At 61.0% G+C, this 22,547-nt stretch overlaps 1 protein-coding gene across 1 annotated transcript in view; it reads left to right on the forward strand.

Annotated features, from left to right (window-relative positions):
* The window catches only part of PEPD (peptidase D), a 107,002-nt gene that overhangs the window by 82,339 nt on the left and 2,116 nt on the right, over positions 1-22,547 (forward strand). The window contains exons 10-13 of the mRNA XM_032486193.1: positions 715-783; positions 1,909-1,986; positions 12,117-12,265; positions 20,098-20,282. Of these exons, the coding sequence (XP_032342084.1) occupies positions 715-783; positions 1,909-1,986; positions 12,117-12,265; positions 20,098-20,282 (481 nt within the window). The remainder of the gene's footprint in view (positions 1-714; positions 784-1,908; positions 1,987-12,116; positions 12,266-20,097; positions 20,283-22,547) is intronic.

Consider the following 22,547-nt stretch of genomic DNA (forward strand, 5'->3'; position numbering starts at 1 on the left):
TCTGTCTGGGCTCAGCCTAGGGGCAGTCTACTGGCTACCCACGCTGGGGTCTTGTCTTTCCCTCTCGACCTTGCTCCTGGCCTCCCCTGCTCAGGGTGTGTTAGCGTGTACAGGGAGCCAGCCAGTTTGCTGCTCGTCCCAAGTAGGGGGAGGGCAGGCCTGCCCCCAGACCCTGACTCTCAGCCACCTGGAGCCCACCCTGCCCTGCCCTGTCTGCGCGAGGGCCTGCCCCTCAACCCTGTTCTCCAGACCAGAGCCCAGCAGCTCCTGCTCTCCTTTCCCTGCGAACTGCCGCAGGGTCAGGCTCAGGGCCCCGGGTTGAGTCCAGCACTGGGGCCGGGAGAGCCCACGTCCCTCTCTGGCTGTGCATCCAGCCCTCCTGCTGTGGTAGGATGTGGCCACTGGTGAAGGAGTCACAGGGAGACACTCCCTCCAGCCCTGCAGAAACAGGCGGCCTCTGCCCCTGCCCATCTCCCCACAGGGCCAGGCTGTCCCCCTGGTGGGCCTGAAAGGCGTGGCATTGGAAGCGCTGACCTCTGTGCTTCTGTGCCTGTGGCTAACCCTGCGCTCCAGGCCGCCAGCCTCACAGACCCATGCTGGGGGGTTCAGTCTTCCTGCGGGCGCAGCTGAGCAAGGCCTGGCTGAGGACGTGTCTCGGGGCAGGGGTGTGCATGCTCTGGTGACTTCGCCCTGACACATCTTCCTTCCCTGCAGCCTCTTCGAGCACTATTGCTACTCCCGGGGTGGCATGCGCCACAGCTCCTACACCTGCATCTGCGGCAGGTAAGTGGGCCTCCTGGGCCACGTGGGAACGATCGTGAGAGGGTGCTGGGGGAAGGGGAGGGACCCCACCTCGGAGGAGCTGTATCTGCAGGAGGCCACGCACGTGCGCGTATGTGTGGCTGTGTGGGGAACAGCACGGCTATGGGTGGGTCTGGGGCTCTGTGGTGGGGGGTGTCACTATAGGTGTGTGTGTGGCACATTGTGGCTGCAGGTGGGGGACTCTGTGTATGTCTGTGTGTGTCACCTGCCCTTGGCTGGGTGTGCTTGGAGGCACAGGGTAGAACTGACCATGAATATAGGGGCAGCTCATGGCCGTGAGTGTGCACTGCTGTGGTCTCCAGAGGTGTGCAGAGCTGTGAGTGTGTATCACTGTAGGTGTGTCTTTGAGGGACACGTCCTGGCTGTAGGGGGGCCCCTCGTCTCCCAGGCTCACCCCCATCTAGTCCCCTGTGCCCTCCCCGTGGGTCAGAGGGTCAGGCCTCTGCCCGACCAGGATGGAGCCGGCAGCTCTGGTGATGCGCACGTCCTTGGCACATGAATAATACATGTGAACCTCTCAGTCCTTGGCAACGTTCTTTTCTGGTGGATAGAGAGAAAAATCATTATTTCTACTTTTATGATTCCTGAGACTCCCAAACGGGGCCATAAATATTACACCCAGGTGGGTTTCCCCCCCCCTTTGGACAGACTTAACAGTCCTTTTTTTCTTAAAGGCATCGCTCATTAGGGAAGCGCTCTCCAGCAGAGGAGTGAGGAGCCACTAGCTCGCTGTCCGTGGCCCTGGCCCTTGGGCCTCCATGGCAGCTTCTAGCACAGTTCGGGCCCTTCCCAGAGGGCCTCCTCTCCCCCTTTAGCCACCAGGAGATAAGGGCTTCCTTGGAGTCCCTTTCCTGGGCCCACAGGCCCTTGCTCCCATGTCAGGCCCACATCCCCAGCTCTGGGGCACCTACCTGACCAGCATTCGGCCGAGGAAGCACCACAAGAGGCCCTGCCATAAGCCGAGAGGTTGGCCGCCAGCTGTGGCTGCCGGGTGGATGGTCCTGCCCATGGGGCAGAGGATTGGGGCACCAGCCCCGGGCCTGCTGGGTGAGGATGGGCTGTTGACTTCCCCCTGGTACTCCACAGCGGTGAGAACTCGGCCGTGCTGCACTATGGACATGCCGGGGCCCCCAACGACCGGACCATCCAGGACGGAGACATGTGGTGAGTGAGACTCGCCCCCAAGCTGCCCTGGCTCTCTGTGTGAATGGCGGGGCCATGGCAGTACTCATCCCAAAGGTGACTGACCAGGGGCTCTTGGTCTCGCTCTTGGACCTCAGGCTGACCACAGCGAGGTCCCCAGATCTGCTCTGGGCCCAGACTTGTCAGCCAAAGCTTTTGGCCTGCATGGTGCCTCCTCTGCAGGGCCAAGGAGGCACTGTGGGAGGGGAGTGGGAGCCCCTGTGCTGTGGGGTGAGGCACGACCTCTGAGAAGGGCCTGCACGGGCACCTAGCACGCACTACGCTCCCAGATGCGCCCAGCACACGTCTCCGTCTCAGCTCTGGGAGGGCAGGCACCTCAGTTTGGAGCAGGGAAGACCCCTAGGGAGCCTCCCGCCCACTGAACCTGCCGGCTTCAGCCGCAGGACGGCTCGGCATAAGTGGTCTTCAGTTCAGGAGGTCAGAGGTGGTGCTTGACCCTCAAGGCTCTTTGCAGGGCTTCCCTGAGCAGTGTGATGCACTCACCACTCCTCGTGGACCTGGGGCTAAGCAGATATAGGCGGGACCCACAGCCTCCAACCCTCCGATGTTTGGTGTAGTCACACATCCTGCTCCCAGAGCCCCAGTGTGTAGGGCTCACACTAGGCACATGCCCCACCTCTTGGGTGGCCGCTCTGGCCTTGGCAGGGGTCTGTGGATGCCTTACTGACGTGGGCCAGCCCTGTCCTCAGCTCGTGGGCACTCAGTACTCCCTGCCTGTCCTCTCCACCACCCAGACATCCAGCAGGACCAGTCCTGGCTGCTGAGGGCTACTGAGAGCCACCCAGAGGCCACAGGCCCCACGGGGACCCCTGTCCTAGCCTGCAGACATCTTGTGGTGGTCACCAACCCACAGACGAGGGGCGGGTGGGGAGTGCACACTGTCCCACCGGGTCCTTTGGTGCCTTTCCGTCCTCTTGCTGGGGCACCTGAGTCAGCTCCCCCAGGGCTGCTTCCGGCCAGTGCCGCCTCCCCCTTGGGTCATATGTGTTGCCCCATTAGACTCAGTCCTCGAGCTGGAGCTCCCGTCACACCCGCACACTGTCCAGGACCCAGCCTCACGCAGGTGTAGCCCAGGGCTGCTGCAGGGAGTGAGGGCGCCTGCGCCTGGGGGTCCCGGGCCCACAGCCATCAGCCACCCTGTTCTGAGCTGCCACTGCCGAGTGCTTCAGAAACCTGCCCAATCCCAGGTGCCCCTGCTTCAGGGCACGCCAAGCACCTGACTGGCTACAGCGTCCGCTCACCCAGGACCAGTAGCTGGATGGGATGTTCTGGCTTGGGCCACTGTCAGCAGGAGCCCAGCTTAGGCTTCCAGGGGGAAATGAAGCCACTTTTTTCCCTCTCTGGGCCTCAGTTTGTTCTTCTGTCGGTGGAAGTGGTGCCCGGCACTCGGCACCACATGGGGCAGCGGCAGGGACGCATCAGGACTGCGAGTGCTGGGTCGATATGCTCTCTTCTGGGGGCCTGGGCTGGCAGCACGCAGAAAGGGACACCCAGAGTGGCCACAGAGGCCACTGCCGCTCACTGCAGCTCTCCCAGTGTCTAATGTCCTTCCTGGCCTGGGGCCAACGGCATGCAGCGACCTTGACAGGATTCTCCTCTGTGCCTGATGCCAGGACGTCTCTTTGCGTAGATTTGCTCACCCTGATCCCATGAGGTGGGTATCACCCCCTTTCCTCACCCCTCCATGTGCAGGCAAGCTCTCTGAGACACACGGAGCATCCGGGCGCAGAGCCAGCAGGATCTGGGGAGAGGGTCATCTGCCTCAGGTTTGCCTCAACTGGAGACTAAGGAAAGGAGGGGAGGGCCCTCCCCTTTGGGCCACCGAGTGTCTTTGGGGACTCACCTCTTGGAACGTTACCTATCACTTTGACTCTGCAGCTCATTCTGGCTGGGCCAGGAGGACAGGTTGTGGGAACTCAGTACCCAGGCAAAGGCCGAGACCCAGCCACACCAGCAGGTCCCAGCTGTCCCTGCTGGAGGGCCCTGCGGCAGGCCCATGTGGCTCTGAGTCTTTCTTCTCTGAGTTCACACCCCAGAGGAAGTGGCTGCTTCTCTACTCTTTATCTGTCCCAAGAGAGGCCTCACCCCATGAGAGGCTGGATCCAGCTGTGTTCTGGGGACCTTGAGGCAGTGGGGCCTGGCTGACCAGGGGCACCATGTGTCAGGCCCCAACACGTCCAGATGCTGTGGCCTCAACCCTCCTGGGCCGCAGCATGACGTCTGCATCTCCTGGTTGCAGCTTTAGAGCAGAAGTGATCCAGGGAGTCCCATGGATGTTAATGCCAAGCCCAAATTGGTGATTTTATTTTTCTAGTGCTCACTTTGAAATGTAGCCAGCAGAATAATTATGAGTTTATTATAGTCAATTTATTATGCAGCATTTAGAACAACATGTTTTGTTGATTACTGCTCCTGCCAGATTGCTGGCGGCATTTATAATCCATTGTTTTATTGAAATTGATCTGCCGAGCGCCTACTGTGTTCGGTAAATAATAAATCACTCTGTTATCCCAACATAAAAGTCACGATACTTCATAAGTTACGAAACCAAAATAGGAGCGTAGTGCAGAATTTTTCCTGAAGCTGAGTGTCTTGCAGAGCCAGGACTGCTTCCAGGTACCTGTCGGGGTGGTATACTCTGGGTCCCAGTGCTTTGATGTCAGGTTAAAGTGCCCCAGAGATAGTTTGACACTTAAGAATGGGGCTGTTTGAGGGCCAGAGCTGGTCCAGGGCAGTCAGGCTCCACCGGAAAAGGTGGGGAATGGGTGCTGAGGGGCGGCCAGCCCTTCCCATCCCTCTCCCTTTGGTCCCCAATGTCCCCTGAACACAAAGGGTCTCCGGTTCAAGGCCCTGTCCTCTTCCCTCCCTAGCTGAGTAGCCACCCTCCCTGAGCCTCAGTTTCTTCATCTGTCACTGGAGATAAGAGAGCACCCAGCTCTGGGAGGATTCACTGATAATAAGGGCAAAGCGTTGAGTGTGGAGCCTGGCACAGGTGGCCTTTGGCGGGAGAGAGCTGCAACACGGCGGCTCCCCAGCAGCCTTCCTGTGCCCCCGAGGCCTGCCTTCAAGCAGCTGGTTCCAGGACAGAGACTGGTGGTGAGAGGCACTGGCAGAGCCAGGCCTAGTTTATTCACAGACAGCTCTCAGGTCACGTGGTCTGCCTGCTCTGTTTCCAGCCCCCAAACTGTCCTCGGGTGTGTGAAGCTGGCCAGGCCCACCTTCCACACCTCTCTTCTTCCAATACCAGGAGCTTCCCAGGAGCTGGGCCAGGAAATCGGGGCCTATAAGTTAGATGTGGTGGTTCTTACTCCATGTCAGACTCATCACCCAAGAGCTGAGAAGAGTATTTTGAGGACCTGGCACCACACCAGACCCTCGGGCCCCACCCCATCTCTCTTGGCTGGATGCTGCCCCACTTGCTCCCCATGGACCCCCGGGTGGGGAACTGGACTTTGATGTGGCCTCAGGTCCCAGCTGCCCTTTCTCTTGGCGGGTTCAGAGGCACAGGGTCCCTCGTGAGGCCTCTCGGGGCTATGCTGTTGCCTCTGAGAGCCCTTTTTTCTGTGGCCCTCGGGGTTCACCAGAAACCCCATCACCAAGTCACTGTCCTAGAGAAGCCATTAGTTGCTTTTTGTTCTTGTTTTAAGGCAAGCAGGCAGACCTTCTGAAACAGTGTTACAGAAGGGTGGAGAAGGGTGGCTCACTTCTTGTGAATGCTCTTCCCGTGCTCACACAAGGGACGGTGTCTAAAGTCCTTGGAGGCCCTTTCTGGATGGGAGCCCCAGGAACCCCCCCCCCCCGCCCCGCCACATACATGCAATCAACTCTGACCTGGTGGGTGTGAGCACAGGTGTGGACAGACTTACCACCCCCACCCTGATCGTCCTCTGAGCCCTTGTGCACTGCCCTGTCCTCCCAGTCTGGGCTTTGGAAACCAGTCTCCAAGGTGGGTAGAGGCTCTAAGGGCTGATGCACTGCCCATGGACCACCAGGGAGCGCCACTGGTGTCTAAGTCCAGACAGAAGGAGTGCACCCAGAGTTGGACCCACTCTTGAGCTGAACTCCCCACCTCCCTTGGGTCCAGTGGTAGGCTCACCCTGGGGGCCATAGGTGGGGAGGGTCCAGGCTGTGCCTTCAGTGGACTCTTACTTGGAAAACAGCTGGGACACCCCTCCTCACCTGCCACTTCCTCCTTCTCCCACCATCTGATCAGGTGGCAGGGGAAGTGGTTCCTAGGGTAGGGTACCCTGGGGCCCCTCTCAGAACCTTCTAGATGCCCCAGGCTAAGGATGCTCAGGCCTGGGTTGCCCAGCTGCAGAGAGGATGTGGCTGGCGGGTGGCAAGCCAGACCTCCCAGCACTGGCCAGAAGAGGGCAGTGTTGCCTCAGGACGTGCCTGCCAGGCTCCTCCCTGCTGGCAGTGGCCCCTGTGTCCTGGGGCATGGGAGCGGGGCAGCCAGCCCAGCTAGTCAGGGAGAGGCCTGTCCCAGCCCCATGCTAAGCAGCCAGCCAGTGTCATCTCCTCTCCTTCCCTGTCGGGGGACTAGGGCCCCTTCTGTCTCCTTGCCCTGATAATGGTCAGCCTGAAGCCGTGGCCTTGCCCTGCTGACCGGCGGAGGGCGGACACTGCTCACGTGGACCAAAAAGCCCAGAGAAATGAGGGATTTCCTCCCAGGGAAGACCCAGGAGGCACGCAGCGTTGCTGGCAGTGTGGATGCTACATGCTCCCTGAGCCAAGGTGTCGTCAGGCCCTCCTGCAAGGCTGCCCGAGCCACCCCGTCCTTTCCTCCCACAGATGAGGAGACGGGCCCGTGAGGGGTCACGCCTGAGCAGGCTCTCTCACCACCTGGCCACCCTTTTCCTGGCTCCGGCACCGTTACCAGCCAGCTCCTTCCTGCTCTGGTCTCGCGTTAGTTCCCTGTTAATTCCACAGGTTTACTGTGGACTAGATGTTAGTTTAAACTGCTGGGGAAGCTCGCCCCTCCGTCCTGGGCCCCTGTGCCTCAGGGAGCAGCCTGCGTCTCCTCACAGACATCCCGCTCTGACCCCTACAGGCTGTGGGATGCCGGCTGCTCACCCAGGGCCTGGGCAGCCCTCTTGGCATCTTGGGCTCCGCAGACTGGGATGGGACGACCTGCCGGCTCCTGGCTCCTCCTCCTTGGTCTGATGTCTGTCTAGCATCTGTGTGCTGCTGCCCCATGGTGGGGCAAGTCTGTGCCTGGGGCTCCTCCCCAGCTGGCAGAGGGGCTGCCCTGAGGCCTTGGTCAGCTTTAGAGAGTGAGTGTCACCTCCAGGCCCGACTTCCTGATGTCAGGCCCAGCCCACACTTCACCCGCTCCCCAACCTTGCTGTCTCCTCAGAGGACAACTCAGCTGTCACCAGCCAGCCCCATCCTGAAGATTTGATGGTCTTAAGGACATGCCCCAGTCCTAGGGGCAGGAGAACTCTCAGGAGGGCACCAGCCCTGGTCAGCCGCCTGTCCAGACCAGTGGCCGTGGCCTTCAACCTGCCGTCCAGGATGAAGCACCCCTTACAGTCTACCCCAGCAGCGTGCACGTAGATACACCTAGATGATCACCAGGCACCCTCACCTTGGGGTTTCTGGCCGTCCTGTTTCGTCTGTTTATGCCCCTCCCCCGCACCCCACGCAGTTGACGTCACAACCCACAGTGTGAAAGCACCAGTGCAGACAGCCCGCGTGCTCACAGACACCACGGGACACTGCTTACCCCAAAAGTGGAACGACTCATGTGCTGTGCGCGTGATGCCGACTCACTGCCTCCCCCGCGGAGGCCGCTGCCCCTGACGCCCAGCCCTCGCCCCACTGCGCTGTGGCGGCAGCAAGCCCCGGGGTGGGTGGCTGCCATGTCCCGCCCCCAGACCAGGCCGGGTTCCGCGTCGTGTCCTTCCTGGGGACGTGGCCCACACTGGTGTTCTGCTTCTCCACACGTCATCCATAGACAGGTAGCAGCAGCTCCATCCCCACACATAGGGGCCCCACAGCCTGCCTGCTCTTGTCACCGTGTGCACCGGGGACTGCTGGCTCTGAGGGTCCAGGGGCTCGTTTGCTTGGGTGACTCCCGTCTGCCCAGGCCCCACAGGAGTAGTTGTCCCGTAGCTGGGTTGGGGAGCAGGAATGCCAGAAGGCACTGGGGAGAGGTCGACTTGGTGAGTCAGTCTGTGGCGCTGAGGGAGCCTCCAGGGCTCCGAGTGGTGGCCTTTGCCCCACTGGTCACACCTGGAGGTCAGCACTGCACTGAAGGTCTGGCTAGGAGTGGGCAGGCGTCTGGAGGGGATGCTCACTGTGGCACACGATCAGGAAAGTGACTGGTATGCCTTCCTCTCTATCTCACGCGGAGATCTGGAGAGAAGCAGGAGTTTCCTGCAGCTTAGAAATCCCCCAGCCTGGTCTGGAGAGCAGACTGCGGCGGGTGCAGGTTGGGGTCTGAAATGCTCCTGCCATGGTGAGTGAGTCTCTGAGTGCGCACATGCTTGCACGTGCGCGCGCACAGTGCCCGTCTGTGGGGAGAGGCAGCTGAGAGCCAGGCCACAACCCTGGAGATTAAAATGAAGCAGCAGACTGAGTGCACAGTGGTCCTTGTGTAAACACCACAGCATTTCTCCCAGACTCTTCCCAAGGCTTCTATGACTGGCTCAGCCATCTCGTGGGCCTTCTGCCTGTGGGCTGGCTGGTCCCTGCGGTGCAGCCAAGGCAGCTGAGGGGGGCCTGGGGAGGGCCTGGGTGGGCCAGTGGTGGCAGGTAGCCCAGGCCTGAAGCTGCCCAGGAGAAGCCAACGGAAGACAGAACCTCTCCTCCCAGCCAGAAATAGAACCAGATGAGTACATGTGAGGAATGAGACGCCAGCATATTGCTCGGAGATGTGTAATATCTCCCCAGATGGTTTACATTATCACACGCGTTCACTCTGCCAAAGATGGTAGGATCCCCAGTGGGTGTCCCCCGGCAGCCAGGGAGGAGGGATCCTGCGTTCTCGGTGGAGCCAAAGTATGAGCGAATCCTCCATTGTCAGCGTGCATCCAGAGGACGGATGGAGTGGACACAGAGGAGTTGGAGGGAGATGATTTATGAAAGAGATGGCTTTCGTCCCTGGATTCCAGAATGGCTTGAATCTGAATAACTTATACATGTAGGAACTCTGTGGGGGATTTAAAAAAAAAAAAAAAAAGCAGAAAAAGATAGGGAACTGAGAACACGAAAATAGACCAGCCCCGTGCTGGGCGTCACTGGGCAGGATGGAGCTGGCCGGCTGGCTATACACTTCCTTCTCCAGAAAGCGGATGATTCTAATACAGAAAAATACAGCTGAAGTCTTCTAGAATCTGAATGATAAGGTCAGGCTGGCCCAGGAGCTCCAGCATCTACCTTCCCACGTTCTTTCTGTGTTTTTGAGGAGAGTTTGGAGACCCTGCGGGAGTGTCGTCTGCCCTGGGGAGGAATCTAGTTTTCAGTGCTCTTGTGGGCTCCCTGGCTTTTTAAACAGTTCAATTTCTGTTTCTCTTTGAGATCTGCACAGTCCGATAGGACTTTCTGCCCGGGGGTTACTGATGCAGGCTGTCCTGTGATGTGGTGGCCCCTAGGAATCTGTGTCCCTACGCTCCTGGCTCAGTCCTGTCTGCTTGGGCCATTCCTGGATGTTCTGAAACAACAAACCACAAACTGTTTTCCTTTGTTGCCTCTGAGGAGCCCAAATGAGAATGCTCTGCCCACTGAGTGAAACTGGGCTGCGGCCCCACGAGGTTCCGCTTCCCACAGCTGCCTGCACATGGGCCCTGGAGGACGAGAACCTCCAGCGATGGTGGCGTCCCCATTTTAAAAGTGGAAAAACTGAGGCCCTGAAGGCTGATTACCAGAGCCAGGACAGGAGACCCCATCCCTGGGACCCGGAACTTTGCTGGACCAGTGTTCAGAGCCTCAGTTTCTCTGCAGTTTAGGGCTAAGATATGCCCCGCCCTCCTGGCCAGTTCTGGGGGGAATGTGCCCCGGGCAAGAGTGAACCTGCAGACAGCTGTCGGCCCAAACACCCTGGTGCATCTGGAACCTCCGGAGGAGCAGATGCCTGGGCGTGTCAGCTCAGGGCCTCTCCCGCTGTTTCATACTCGGCTCCCTCCCCAGGCTCTCGCCCCAGGCCAAGTGAGTCCCCTCAAGTGAGGCCCAGATGCCCTCCGTTGGCCCGCCCCAGGCACGGTCCCCCAGAGTCCATGGCTTTGAGACCCAACCCGAAGTCCCCCTGCCGTGCTGGTGGGGCTCATCCCCTCCCCATGAGAATCACCTGAGTTGTTATCTAGTGCTTTTTGCACTGTTGACACCATTTATGGTGTTTTGCAATTGGAAAAAGACAGGAGATTAAAAAGCGCCTGAGTGAGGACTTTGGATTCCAGCGGTGTGTCTGGGGATCCTGAGCGTTCACAGTTTCCGTTTAGAAACCTGTTTCTGTGGAGTCGCGGGTGCTACCCTCCAGCTGCAGGGCCTGACGCCTTGCTCCACTTGTAGGGCTGGTCATGAGGGGTAGGGGTCCCCAGAGATGGGCACACAGGCAGCTTCTGGAATGTTTGTTGAGCCGTTGTGTTTACCATTAGAATTTGGGTTTGGGTGAGAGGCCCTTGTCATGGGAGGCGTGGCTCTGCCCCTACCCCTACCCGTTACCGCCCCCCCACCATGGCCCCGGCTCAGATTTGCCGGGATTTGTGCGGCGGCAGACTGTCCTCCACGGGAAGCTGAGCTGAGGACAGAGCCAGGCGTGGAGCAGAGCTGGGCTCCAGCCGGTCGCAGAGGGCAGCCGCCACTACCTCTGCCCAACCTGCTTCTGTGGTCGCCTGGTCTTGAATACAGCAGGGGCTGGGCCCGGGGCTGGACTGATGTCCCTCAGTTGGTTTTGTCACCATAAGCATTTTGACTTGGCCATGACCCCGTGAAGGGTCAGGTGGCTGGTGGGGCCCCTCTCTGTGCCTGCTGTCAAGCAGCCTGCTGGGGTGGGGCAGGATGGGGAGACCCTCAGTCTGTGCACCCCACTCCTTTTATCCTGGGCCCCCAACTACGTGGGTGACCCAGTGGGAGCCAGGCTTGGACCCGGCAGCCCCTCCCTTATTTTGTCTCATCCCACCGTGTTGGGTGCTTGGGGCAGGATCCTTGCCTGCCCTGGACCATGTGCACACGGTCAGGCAGCAGTGAGGCTCGGCCCGCCGCACTGGGGCCCTGTCGCGTGGTGTCCAGAGGGCAGGCTCAGCTCGGCCTTTCTCCTGACTCAGCAGCCCTGCCTCTCTGTCCCGGCACCGTCCTGCCTCTGCTGGCTCGTGCTCCCAGCTCCTGGCTTCTGTCCTCCACTCTCCTCTCCCGCCTTCTGTGCCGCCTGGTCTCCCCTCTGCCACCTGGGGATGCTGGGGGCCAAGTGGCCCCCTAGTCAGGGGCTTGTCTGGCTGAGCCCCAGGAAAGCCCTGCTGGACATGAGGGCTGTCCTCTGCCACCCTCTCCCTGCCTTTCCCTCAGGCCCCATGGAGCACACTGTCCCACCCCAGTGGGGAGAGGGCCACGCTCTTCTGGCCAAGGGAGCCCTGGAGCTGGAGCAGAGCTGTCAGCTGGGTTTTCATGGGGACACTGGGGCCTGTGAGAGGCAGGCCATGCAGCTCAGCCCACATCCTCTGTCAGGGGGTGCATCTGTCCCGAGGCCTCATCCAGATCCCATGAGCATTGCCTTGGGAGCTGCAGCCATGCTGGGTGCAGGGTGGGCCCAGGACCTGGGTCTGTCAGAGTGTCCCGGGGGGCCTGGAGACATTTCTGCCTCTCCCTCAGGGGGGTCCCTAAAGCCGGGCATGCAGAGGCCGTTGAGGGTGAGGTGTGCAGGCAGTGTGGGCAGAGCCCGCCCTCCCTGCTCTGGGGCTGGAGGTCTCCCGGCCCCTTTGCTGCTCGCTCATCGTGAGGAGACATCAGAGTCGGAGGGCCCCAGGCTGCTGCCTGCATCAGCCGTATTTTGAGAAGGCTCGGGCTTGGTCCCCTTGTGCACCGAGCAAGCTCCTGTTCGGGGAGGGGGGTTCCCCCGAGCGTCCCACCTGCCTCACGCCCCGCCCTCCCTACAGTCTGTTCGACATGGGAGGTGAGTATTACTGCTTTGCTTCCGACATCACGTGCTCCTTTCCCGCCAACGGCAAGTTCACTGAGGACCAGAAGGCCATCTACGAGGCGGTGCTGCGGAGCTGCCGGGCCGTCATGCGCGCCATGAAGCCAGGTGAGGGCAGGGGCGGGGCCTGCGAGGAGGGCCACCTGGCGTGGGGATGCGGGTGGCTGGGTGGCAGGGCACCTCTGAGAAGCAGGACTCACACTCTGTGACCTGAATCTATTGTCCCCTCTCGTGTGTAGCCAGTAAGGTTCCAGATGGTGTCAGGTCCCCAGGGCCACTCCTGGGAAAGAGGGCTGACCACTGAGGAGGGACAGAGCTAGGGGTGGGGGCCCTCAGCCCAAGGTCACCCACGTCCCATATGACCTTCTCTACCTGCACATCTCCATGCCCACACTGGCCAGTGGGATGTCAGCCCCATCACCTGTCTTGTCCCAAAACAGAGTCCACTCCGGAGAGGGCTTGGCCAGCATGGACACTGGCATCCAGTTGGGTGTGGAGCACCCTCTTGTTTGGGGCCAACGGCTGAGGCAGGGTTGGTGGGAGCCAAGTGTCTGGGGAAGCTGAGCCAGGATTGTGGGGCCATCTGAGGACCTGGCGAGACAGGCTTTGAAGTCTGGACTCTGAGTTCATGCCGAAGAGAGGCAGTTAGATTTGCAACCTTCCATGACGCTTTTATTCACAAAAAGGAAAAAAGATCTCGAGCTCCCAAAGTAAAAGTCCCCACATGTGGCCCCTTGCAGGCCCAGAACCCAATGGCTTGGCCTGTGGCCTGATGGCCAGTCGTCGCTGGCCAAGTGCTGGTTGTGAGTGTCCTCAGCAGCTGCCGCCTTCAGAGAAGGCAAATTGTGAGCAGGGCTTTCTGGACACCCCACTCAGCCTTGGGGCCCACCAGAGGCCAGGGAGCCATGGAGGGACGCTGGGGGAACACCAGGCCCAGCCCCACACCCTCACGTGTCCAGTGGGAACAGAGCTTGGTGATCAGATAAACCCACGGATGGGGAACTCAGGTACACCCCAAAGGGGAGACAACGAAGGAACCCTCAGAGCTCAGCTCCTGATGGGTGGCAGTGTCTATGGGACTTGCCTGGTTCAGTGACCGCAGAAGGAAACAGCAGCTTGTGCTGCTTGCGTTTAAAAAGCATGCCCCGCCTCGAAGGAGGCGTTAATGCAGGGACCTCCGGGAGGGACAAGGAGGGGTTAATGCAGGCCCAGAATGTGTGCCCTGTGACCTATAAACCCCAGCTCTGTGGAGCAGGGGCACTTCATCTCTTCCCTTTACATCCTTGCTTCACACCAGGGAGAGAAGGAATAGAAGGTTCTGCTCAGCTTTGAACATCAGTCACTTAAGTGATAAACACTTCAAATGCTACAAAAGGCTTGGGCTGATCAGAGAAGGTGTGTGGCCCCGGAGGAGGGCGCTCACCCAGGACAGCCTCTGAGTGAGCCTTGTGACCTCTGTGCACCCAAGAGCCATGGAGGTCCCTCCGGGAGCATGGAGTGGGCCTGCGTGGACACGAGCCTGCCGCTGGGCTGCAGTACAGAAGGATGGAGGGCTGTCTACCATGCTGCAGGCTCAAGATGATGGGGCAGGCAGAGTGGGGCCAAGACATGGCCAGTGGTTGGTGGGGAGGGTTGGCGGGAAGTGGGGATTTGGAGGGACAGTGTCTCCCCTGGGTCTCTTTGTTCACCTCAGAGCTCCATCTTCGGGCCCCTGGCACTTAGCCCGGGCCCGGTGCTGAAATGAGGTGGTGGCCAAGGCCTGGCCGACCCCACACACACACACACACCCACGGGAAAGCCTGCTGGGGCCTGGGCAGGACCAGGATGGCACCTCCCAGCTGGTGTCCTGGCCAGCTAGATTGGCCAACAAAGCAACCACAATTCTGCTCAGAAAGTGGCCAGGCACAGAGAATCCCCAGGGCCCCATGTTGTGCTGAAAAGGTGCGCAGTCCACCTGGTGCGTGGTCCTGGTGCCCTAGTCTTGTGGGACTGCCTGGCCATGTCACTTTGGATGTAGTCATCGGGCCTCAGGCCCAGCCAGGCCACGCTTAGCTGAGCTGGTCCCTGCAGACTGTGGGGCAGGGCCCCCCTCCGCCCCCACCAGCACACTGCGGGCACAGACCTGACCTGGACTGGGGCCTCGAGGTTCCCTTGGGTGCGGAGATAGAGCAGAGCCCCCACAGAACCCCTCCACCCCCTACCTAGTATGTTAAGATTGTGACATACAGTTCCCTGTGGGTCACATGCGGTGCAGGCCCGGCAGGGTGGGGGTCCTGTGCCCACAGAGCTGCTCTCAGATGGGGGCGGGTCACCTCCCCATAGCAGCGCGGAGGCCGTGGCCAGGTCAGCCCCATGCCCTGACCTAGCGGAAATGCCCCTGGTTTGTGGGTTCGGCTCCCGGGCCAAGACAAACACCCACTGAGACTTCAGGACTGCTTCCTGCGCCGTCCAGGGAAGAGTAAATAAAGATAGCCGGGGTCACAGCAAGATGCCCAGAGGAGAGGCAGAGGCGAGTGCCGAGTACACGGATCCTGGGGTACGGCCCTGGCGTCGTGGAAGGCAGGCCTGGGGTCAGAGGGGAGCACCCGTCCCTCACCGCCACTCAGCGACGGTCAGGGACGGAGGGCTGGGCGCACTCAGGGACCACTTGAGGGTGGGCAGGGGTGGTCTGGGCAACTGCGGCACCTGGGAGACCGCTACCCGCACCGGCCCTGTAGAAGGGGACACCGTGGGTCTGCGCTGGCTTCCAGCTGGGTGGAGCTGAAACTCTCCAAGGCTTCCATGTCAGGGCAGGCGACCACCCGTGCAGACCTCCCGTCTCCACAGGCACGCAGAGGGACCCCTGGCCTTCAGGAGGGGAGGAGGTGCTGTAGGGAGCACTGGCACCAGAGGTGGAGTCAGCTGGCCACAGGCAGGGCCATTCTGCAGACTGTCCCTCCAGCCACCGTGAAACACTGAGGTCACCTGTAAGCACCCAGGCCTCTTGTAGCCTTGCCGGCCACTTCAGCACCCAGTGCCAGTGTGTCTCTCTCTCCTCACCTGCCCATCCTGGCCTCCCTCTCTAGGGCTGTGGGTTCCCACCCTCCTGAACCCCCAACTCAAGCCCCCACCTAGGCACTGCAGACTGCACATTCGCCCCAGGAGCCCCACTCATGGTCTGTGTGAGCAGCCCCTCCATCATGCTGTGCACAAGCCGTGTAGTTGTTCGCAGGTGTCCCCACCTCCTAGCTCTGCTCCTGGTGTCAGGGTCCCAGCCACTTCTGGCGGGGCAGGGAGGTTCTTGGCAGTGGGAGGTGCCCCCTCCCCAGAGTGGGCCAGAGAGCTGGAGGGGATGCTGTTAATGCCACCAGGTAACCAGGCTGGAGAAGGGCACCAGGAGCTACCCTGGTCCACATGGGGTAGGGGTTGCAGTGGCTGGACTCCCCTTAGGCCTCTCCTTAGAGGTGACGTGGAATGCAGGGGACCGGTAGGCAGAGGTGCAGGGACAGTGCGCCATCTAGACCATGGGCGCCCTCTGGAAGAAGCGAGGACAGGGAGGGCTGTGTTTGGTGAGGGTCCTGTGTCCCCTCTCTGGTCTGTGAGGCTCCCCTGCTGGCTGAAAGGCAGTGGGCAAGTTCCCACCCTCCCTGGCCCCTCTGCTACAGTGTTGGGGGAGGGACCACATGGAACCTGGGTGAGGCAGCCACGCTCAATTCAGCATCAAGGCGCCAGCAGCCCAGGCGCGAGCTGCCCCTGCTCTTCTGCAGGGTGAGTGGGTCTCCAGAGATCCTGGCAGCAGACAAGGGTGTGTGGTGGGATGGACTGGAGGTCCTCAGCCCCGCGCCAGCTCGGCCTGCCAGACAGCTCCCTGCAGCCCGCGGGGCCTGCCCTGGGTCCCCGGCCCTGAGCCTTCTCGCCTACACCCCCAGGGCCTGGCGCGCTACCATCCCCTGAGGGCCATTGTCTTCCAGTGAAGTGAGTTCTTTGTCTGGAAGTGGCTGTGAAGATGTAGCTCAAGGGGCCCTCTGCTGCCTTCCCGGCTCGGCTCAGGGCCTCGGAGCCCCCAGGGCTGTCACACTCTGGGCAGGAGGCCTCAAGGCTGTGATGGATGCTGCTGAGGCTCCGAGGAACTGGCCTAGGCAGCAGGCCCAGCAGGCTCCCGGCCCAGCAGGGGAAGGTGTGGCCAGAGGGGGCCAGGTGGGCACGGAAGACCAGCCAGTGCCTTGGGGCCGCTCTGGAGAGATACATATATATATAGTGGGGCCTGGGCACCAAGGCTCTAGTCCCTCTGAGCCAGTGGGTAGGTGATGGGGCGCAAACCCAGATGCTACGCTGCCACTCTGGGGGTCTAAGCGCACAGAGGAGCTGAGTTGGGGGCACACCGGAATCCTGGGCCCATGAGGTCACAGCACTGACTGCGAGAGCACCACGAGGGAGGCTGGGGCTCCCCCTCAAGCCACACCCCAGGCTCGGAGTGCAAAGCATAGGCTTAGCTCTGGTAGCACAGGAAGGGGTGGTCAGGGAAGGCTGCCTGGAGAAAGCCTCAACACAGAGGTCCACGGGAGGAACAGGAGTGAGGCTGGGAAGGTGAGGACCTCAGAGAGGTCCCAGCTAAGGGCACGGCAGGTGGAAGGCATGGGGACACCAGCACTCAGAGCCCTTGGCCCAGGACTGGGTGGAGAGGGAAGCCCGGCGGAGGAGCTGGGGGCTCTGTCCTTGGGGCGGGGACTGGGCCAGTCTGACCCAAGTTCTAAAGAGATGTCTGGTGTCCCGGCCTTGTTCAGGGTGCAGTGGGGGTGAGACCTTGTGAAGACTTGAGAGGAAACGGGGGTCCAGGAGAGGGGGGCCCACAGAGGCGCCGGGCTCAGGAGGAATTTCAGGAAGACGGGACGAGATTTGGTGCTTGCTGGAGGGGGGAGGGCAGGCCGGGCAGATAGCGCCCAGTTTCTGCCGTGGCGTCCCCAGCATGAGTAGGCTTGGGGGACCACCGATGCCTCTGGCTGGGCGTGTGGGCTCCAAGATGCAGAGGCTGAGGGGCCTGGGCATTAGGCAGGGCAGGGAGGCCCCCTGGTCTGTGCCCGCCCCTCCAGCCTAGCCCAAGGACAGTAACCTCCACACACTTCAGGGGCCCCTGCCCTGGCCGTGGGTGTCGTAACCACCATCCGGGCCAGACGCTGGGGCCAAGTTGCTGGAGGTTTAATCACTGTCACAACCCTAACCACACACAGGCAGAAACTCCCACTCCCAGCCAAGAGAGCTGTGTGCAAGGCCTTCCCCAGGGCGTGCAGGCGAGGAAGACTAGAGGCGCCGTGGGGACCGCGCGGCCCGCACGTCCGGCCCCAACGAGGGGCCACGAGGATAGGAGGGGAGGCTAGCTGCCAGCATGGAGCTTGATTTATACCTGGTTCCCACCCTCTGCCGAGGATGGGCCGAGGTCGCAGCCCCGCCGTGGAAGTTTGCCAGGTTTGAAGTCAGGCTCTTCCCGGGCCTCTCCCTTGGTGACCAGAAAAGGCCCTGCCCAGGAGAGATGGAACTGCGCTGGGGCTGGGGCATCAGCCCTTTCTCGATCCCAGGGGCCAGGCTGAGTGACAGGAGCTGAGTTCAGGGGCTGTTCAGGGGCTCTTTTAGGCCCCGAGTCCTGGGCAGGAGCAAGCCTTAGGGAGAAGCGTGCCGTGGTCACTCCTGAACCAGCAGTCGCTCCGCCAGGCCCCAGCATGCCTAGGGGAGGCAGCCGCCCTTCTGGTGGGGAGACCCGAGAAACAAGTAAGCACACCTGTGCAGGGAACAGGCTGCAAGGAGAGAAGTAGCCACGACAGCAGAGAGAGACCGACATTTGCGCTGAAACCCCAAGGGTGAGGAGTCGCAGACCAGCAGGGTCTGCAAAGGGTCTGTGCGGAGAGACCTCAGTGTGCTCTGGAACAGAGGTGGCCTGGTCCAGGGAGGGTGGGTCTTAGAGAAGAGCAGCGGCCAAGGCTGGGGCAGGCTTGGCTCGTGGCCTAGGAACGCAGTGTCGACCCCAGAGTCTGGCTGACCACAAATGGTGGGTAAACAGTAGCTAATGACGGTTTGGGGGGAATGCTGACCTGGTTCCCCAGTAGATGCCGGAGCCTCAGCAGCCAGCTTTCCAGGGCCAGCATTGTGGCCATGTTTGACAAAGGAGCATCTGAGGCTCACAGAGGTCACACAGCAGGTGTGCAGGCAAGCTGAAACCCAGTTACCTATGTCTCCACTTCAGGATGCCAGACCATTAGAGAAAGGCCCCCATCCTGCCTCTGCCCTCAGGGCTGCAAGACTTGGCTCTTTATGCTGCTATGGTCAGAGCCAGACTCCAGACCCACTTCATCGCGTCCTGGACTGGGGCAGGTAGAACAGGGCTGGACTCGGGAGCTGGGCTCCAAGGAGGCGGTATCTAGGGACAAGACCTGGCATCCTCTACCCTTGACCTCCCTGCACCTTGGGCCACGGGCTGGCCACTGCCCTGTGAACTGGCCAGGGTGCAGCACCACCAACCTGCTTGGTGCCTGGATCCTGGTGATGCTGGAGGTTGGATCAGTCCTGGGCACCCGCCAGCCCAAGACCCCAGTGGTGGACCTGCTGTCTGGCAGGGAAGGGGCCCCACGTGGGGGACTGGTGCGCAGCGAGAGCCGCCTGAGAAGGGAGGGCCTTTGTCCCAGGGTGGGCTCTCATCTCTGTCTCTTGGGCCCATCATCTGCCCTCTGCCAGCCCCAGAGGATCAGACCCTGGTGGCCTAACCCTCACTGGCTCAGGGTCCAGCAAAGCCCTGAGGTGCGGAATCCCTGTGCTCCCCTCTTGCAGTGACAACCCTCAGTGATGGGGTGACGGGGGACATGGGGGCCAGGGCAAGGCTGGGAGGGCCCTGGGGAGCCAGGGTTACTGCTCACATGGAGGGGGCTGCAGGGACCAGCATTGGCCACCGTCTTTGGGTACAGATCCCACTCTGTCCGCCTAGCCCCGAGTGTCCCAGGGCCACTGGCCTTGGCCAGCACACAGCCTGCCCCCATCTGAGCCCCCGCAGAGTAGGGTAGGGAGCTTTGCTAGCAGAGGTCCTTGTCTGGTGCTTAGGCTGAGTGCCCAGTGCCCTTCAGTGAGGCTGAAGGTGGGGGCTCCAAGAACCCAGTGGGCAGGGCTGTTGTTCCCTGGGTACAGTCAAGGCCAAGGCTCTTTGAAGGCGGCTCTTTGCGAGCCCTAGGCTCCAGCCTTCAAGGGCCTTCCCCGAGGCAGGGCAGGGCCTCTGAGCCCCAACAGAGCCTGCCTGCCTCAAAGCTTTCCTAGGAACGCTCTCCATGCTGACCTTTGCCCCAGAAACGTGGGGGCAAAGACGAGTTTGATTAGCAGTCTGGGGCTTGGACAGCTGGGCTGCCATGGAGATGGTCACCTGGCATTTGTAGCAGACACGGCCACAGACCCCTGCCAGTTACCCTGTGAGGCTGTGCCAGCTGCACCTCCACCCCAGAAAGCTTTGCTCCCCACAGTGACTCCAAGGTTGATGCAGCCCCAAGTTGGGGTGTGCAGGGAAGCCCCCTCCTTCACCCCTGGCCTGCGGCAGCATTTGGACCTGAACCTTGGTCTGGGGCTCACTGAGGCTGCCCCAGGTCCACTGTTGGGGTCATCACTTTTCTCCTCTTGATGCCCAAGGATCTTGCTGGGCTCCCCTGGCTCCAGGGGCAGACCCGACATGGGCTGGGCCCCTGTGGGGAGCAGGCATTTGGGTTGCCCCCAGCCATGGGTGACAGGAGCCTACCCCTGAGGGCACAGTGGAGGGAGAGGAAGGGTCTTGAGTCCAGAGCTGTGGCTGGGGAAGCCTGGGGGCCCACTTGGGATGCGTCACTCTTGGCCCTCGCCTCAGCCAGCGCAAAGACTTTGTGTCCCTTTGAAACCTCGCAAGCCCTGGCCAGTCTGCCAGACTCCACAGCTCATCACACCCTCCTTTTGAGCCACAGGCGTCTGGTGGCCTGACATGCACCGCCTGGCCGACCGCATCCACCTGGAGGAGCTGACTCGCATCGGTGTCCTGACGGGCAGCGTGGACGCTATGGTGCAGGCCCACCTGGGAGCTGTGTTCATGCCTCACGGGCTCGGCCACTTCCTGGGCATTGATGTGCACGACGTGGGAGGCTACCCCGAGGTCAGTGTGGGCACATCAGCCCGAGTGGCCTACCTCTGAGCTGTTGCTGAGCCCGGCCCTCCCCAGGATGCAGGGTCTCTGGGAGACGGCTAGGGTGTCATGCGACAGGCAGGGTGAGGAGAAATGGGGCCCCAGCAAGGCCCACTGCTCCTCCTTCCCCGGCACCCACTGGTTGGTCCTGGCCCAGGTCACTGCCATGATGCCCCCCCTTGCCCAAGGGCCCTGGTCAGGGCTTGGGGTGTTTCCATGAGTGTGCCTTCCCGGTGGCTGGACCTGGTGTGGGATGGGCGTGCTCTGCAGAGCCCTGGGCTGTGCGTGGTGGGCAGCCCCTACCCGAGAAGGTGGTAGATGGTCAGTGTGCAGTGCATGGGGTCCCCACAGGGCAGCAGGAGCCCAAAGCTGGGTCTTAGTGATGGAGCTGGCACTGCACTCGTCATGTCCTCCTGCCTCTGGCTTCACTCAGACAGGGGTGGGGAGGCTCCACCAGGTGGTGGGTGGCCCTGGTCTCTCCTGGGACTAGCCAAGCTCAGTGCCCCTCATGAGTGCTGCCCCTGCACCCTCCCTAGTACAACCTCTGCCACCCAGACCCCTGGTCCAGCACACCCCTGTGGCCTCCTTGTCTCCAGGAGGCATTCTTGGCAGGGAAGGGAGGCTTGTGTGGGCATCTCCAGACCAGGCTTCCCGCACCTTGCCCCCCACCTACTGACTGACCTTTGAAAGGACCACCCAGACGGTGCTTGCAGCTTTGGGAGGCCCTGCCGGGCAGGTGGCTGCAGCCTCCCCAGGACCAGTGGGTGGGGGTGAGCCCGGCCCTGCCGCCTGGCCTGATGCCCACGGTGCAGGGGGCGGATTATGCAATCAGTGCACGCCCTGGGGCCCACCAGCCAGTTAGCCAAGACTAGGCTTGGCCTGTTAGCTGCAGGGTATTTTGAAAGCTCTAAGACGATTTTGGGGGGCAGGGAAATTGCTCAAGAGAAGCTTTATTATTCAATTATTTTTTCCTCAAGTGTAAACAGTTAAATTTGGAGAAACAAAATCAGTTTTAATTTCCTAATTTCTCTCCATCACATTGTGTGCAGGGAGCCAAGAGCAGGGCCTTCCAGACATTGTTAACGGAGGTTCGTTATTCATTAGTCGCCAAAGCACTTTTTTTTCCACCAGAGAAAATTGGCAGCAAACTGTTTTCATCTTTTCCAGTAAGCAGCCCTTTGTGCTCACAGAGTCTATTCTTCTGACAGATAAACATTGTGGAAAAAATATGGCTTTTCCTATAAAAGTCATTTGTTTTATTTCAGGCCTACAGACACATCTGGGTCTCCTCTGCTCGGAGCCCAGGATAGTCAAGCCCCCGTCAAGCCCGAGCCCAGGCAGAAGCCAGCGCACACCCAGCGTGGGCAGGCGCCCCCACCCCCAGCAAGGCTGCAGTCCCTGGGCCGAGTGGCTGGGGGCTTGGCCTCTCCCCTTTGTGGGGTCTTCACCCCATCCTTCTCCCAGCCCTGCTCTGGCCATTCTTGGTGGTTCCCTAGAGATGGTGCTCTGACGGGGTCATGGTCAGGCGACTAGGACATCTTCCTGTGCCCCCCGAGGATCCCTTCCATTCTCTCCTCACCTGCAGTTTGAGTAGTGGCCCTGAAATCTGGAGGGAAGCCTGTCTGTACAAGTTTGGGCAAACCCCTCACCCTCAGTGCACACCGCCGCTGCAGCTCAGCCCATGGTGACCCAGAGGGACGGGGAGACCACTCATCAGGTCTCATCAGGTCTCCACCTCCGCCAGGCCCCTGGCTTTAACCCTGGAGTGGAGAGAAGGGGACGACACTTAAGAGGGCAGCATGAAAGGGAGGGACAGGGAGGGGCTGCCCAGGGCCAGGCACAGGCTTCAGATGGCAGGAGACAGGCCCCCACCCCACCCCACAAACACCTCTCACCTGAGCACAGAGAATCATCCCAGACTCTGCCCTTTTGTGTCCCCTGCCCTCCTACCTAACCCCTCCAGGCAGATAGCGTTGTGGGGTCAGGTGCCACACCAGATGGGTGTCTGTGCTCCAGGCATGACCCATCAGGATTCACAGGCCCTTGCTGTCCCCTCATCACACCAGCTCAGGGTTCCACGTGGCCATGCACACCAGTTTCTACGAGCCCTGCTGTCTTTGCCCACATGGAATCAGGGACCCAGCCTTCCCTGCTGTGCCCAGCCATGGATGCAGGCTGAGCCAGCCCATTTCTGGTTACCTTACATGAACCACTAATTGAAGTCTGATGTTCTTG

This window comes from Camelus ferus, chromosome 9, assembly GCF_009834535.1.
Source record: "Camelus ferus isolate YT-003-E chromosome 9, BCGSAC_Cfer_1.0, whole genome shotgun sequence".
NCBI lineage: Eukaryota > Metazoa > Chordata > Mammalia > Artiodactyla > Camelidae > Camelus > Camelus ferus.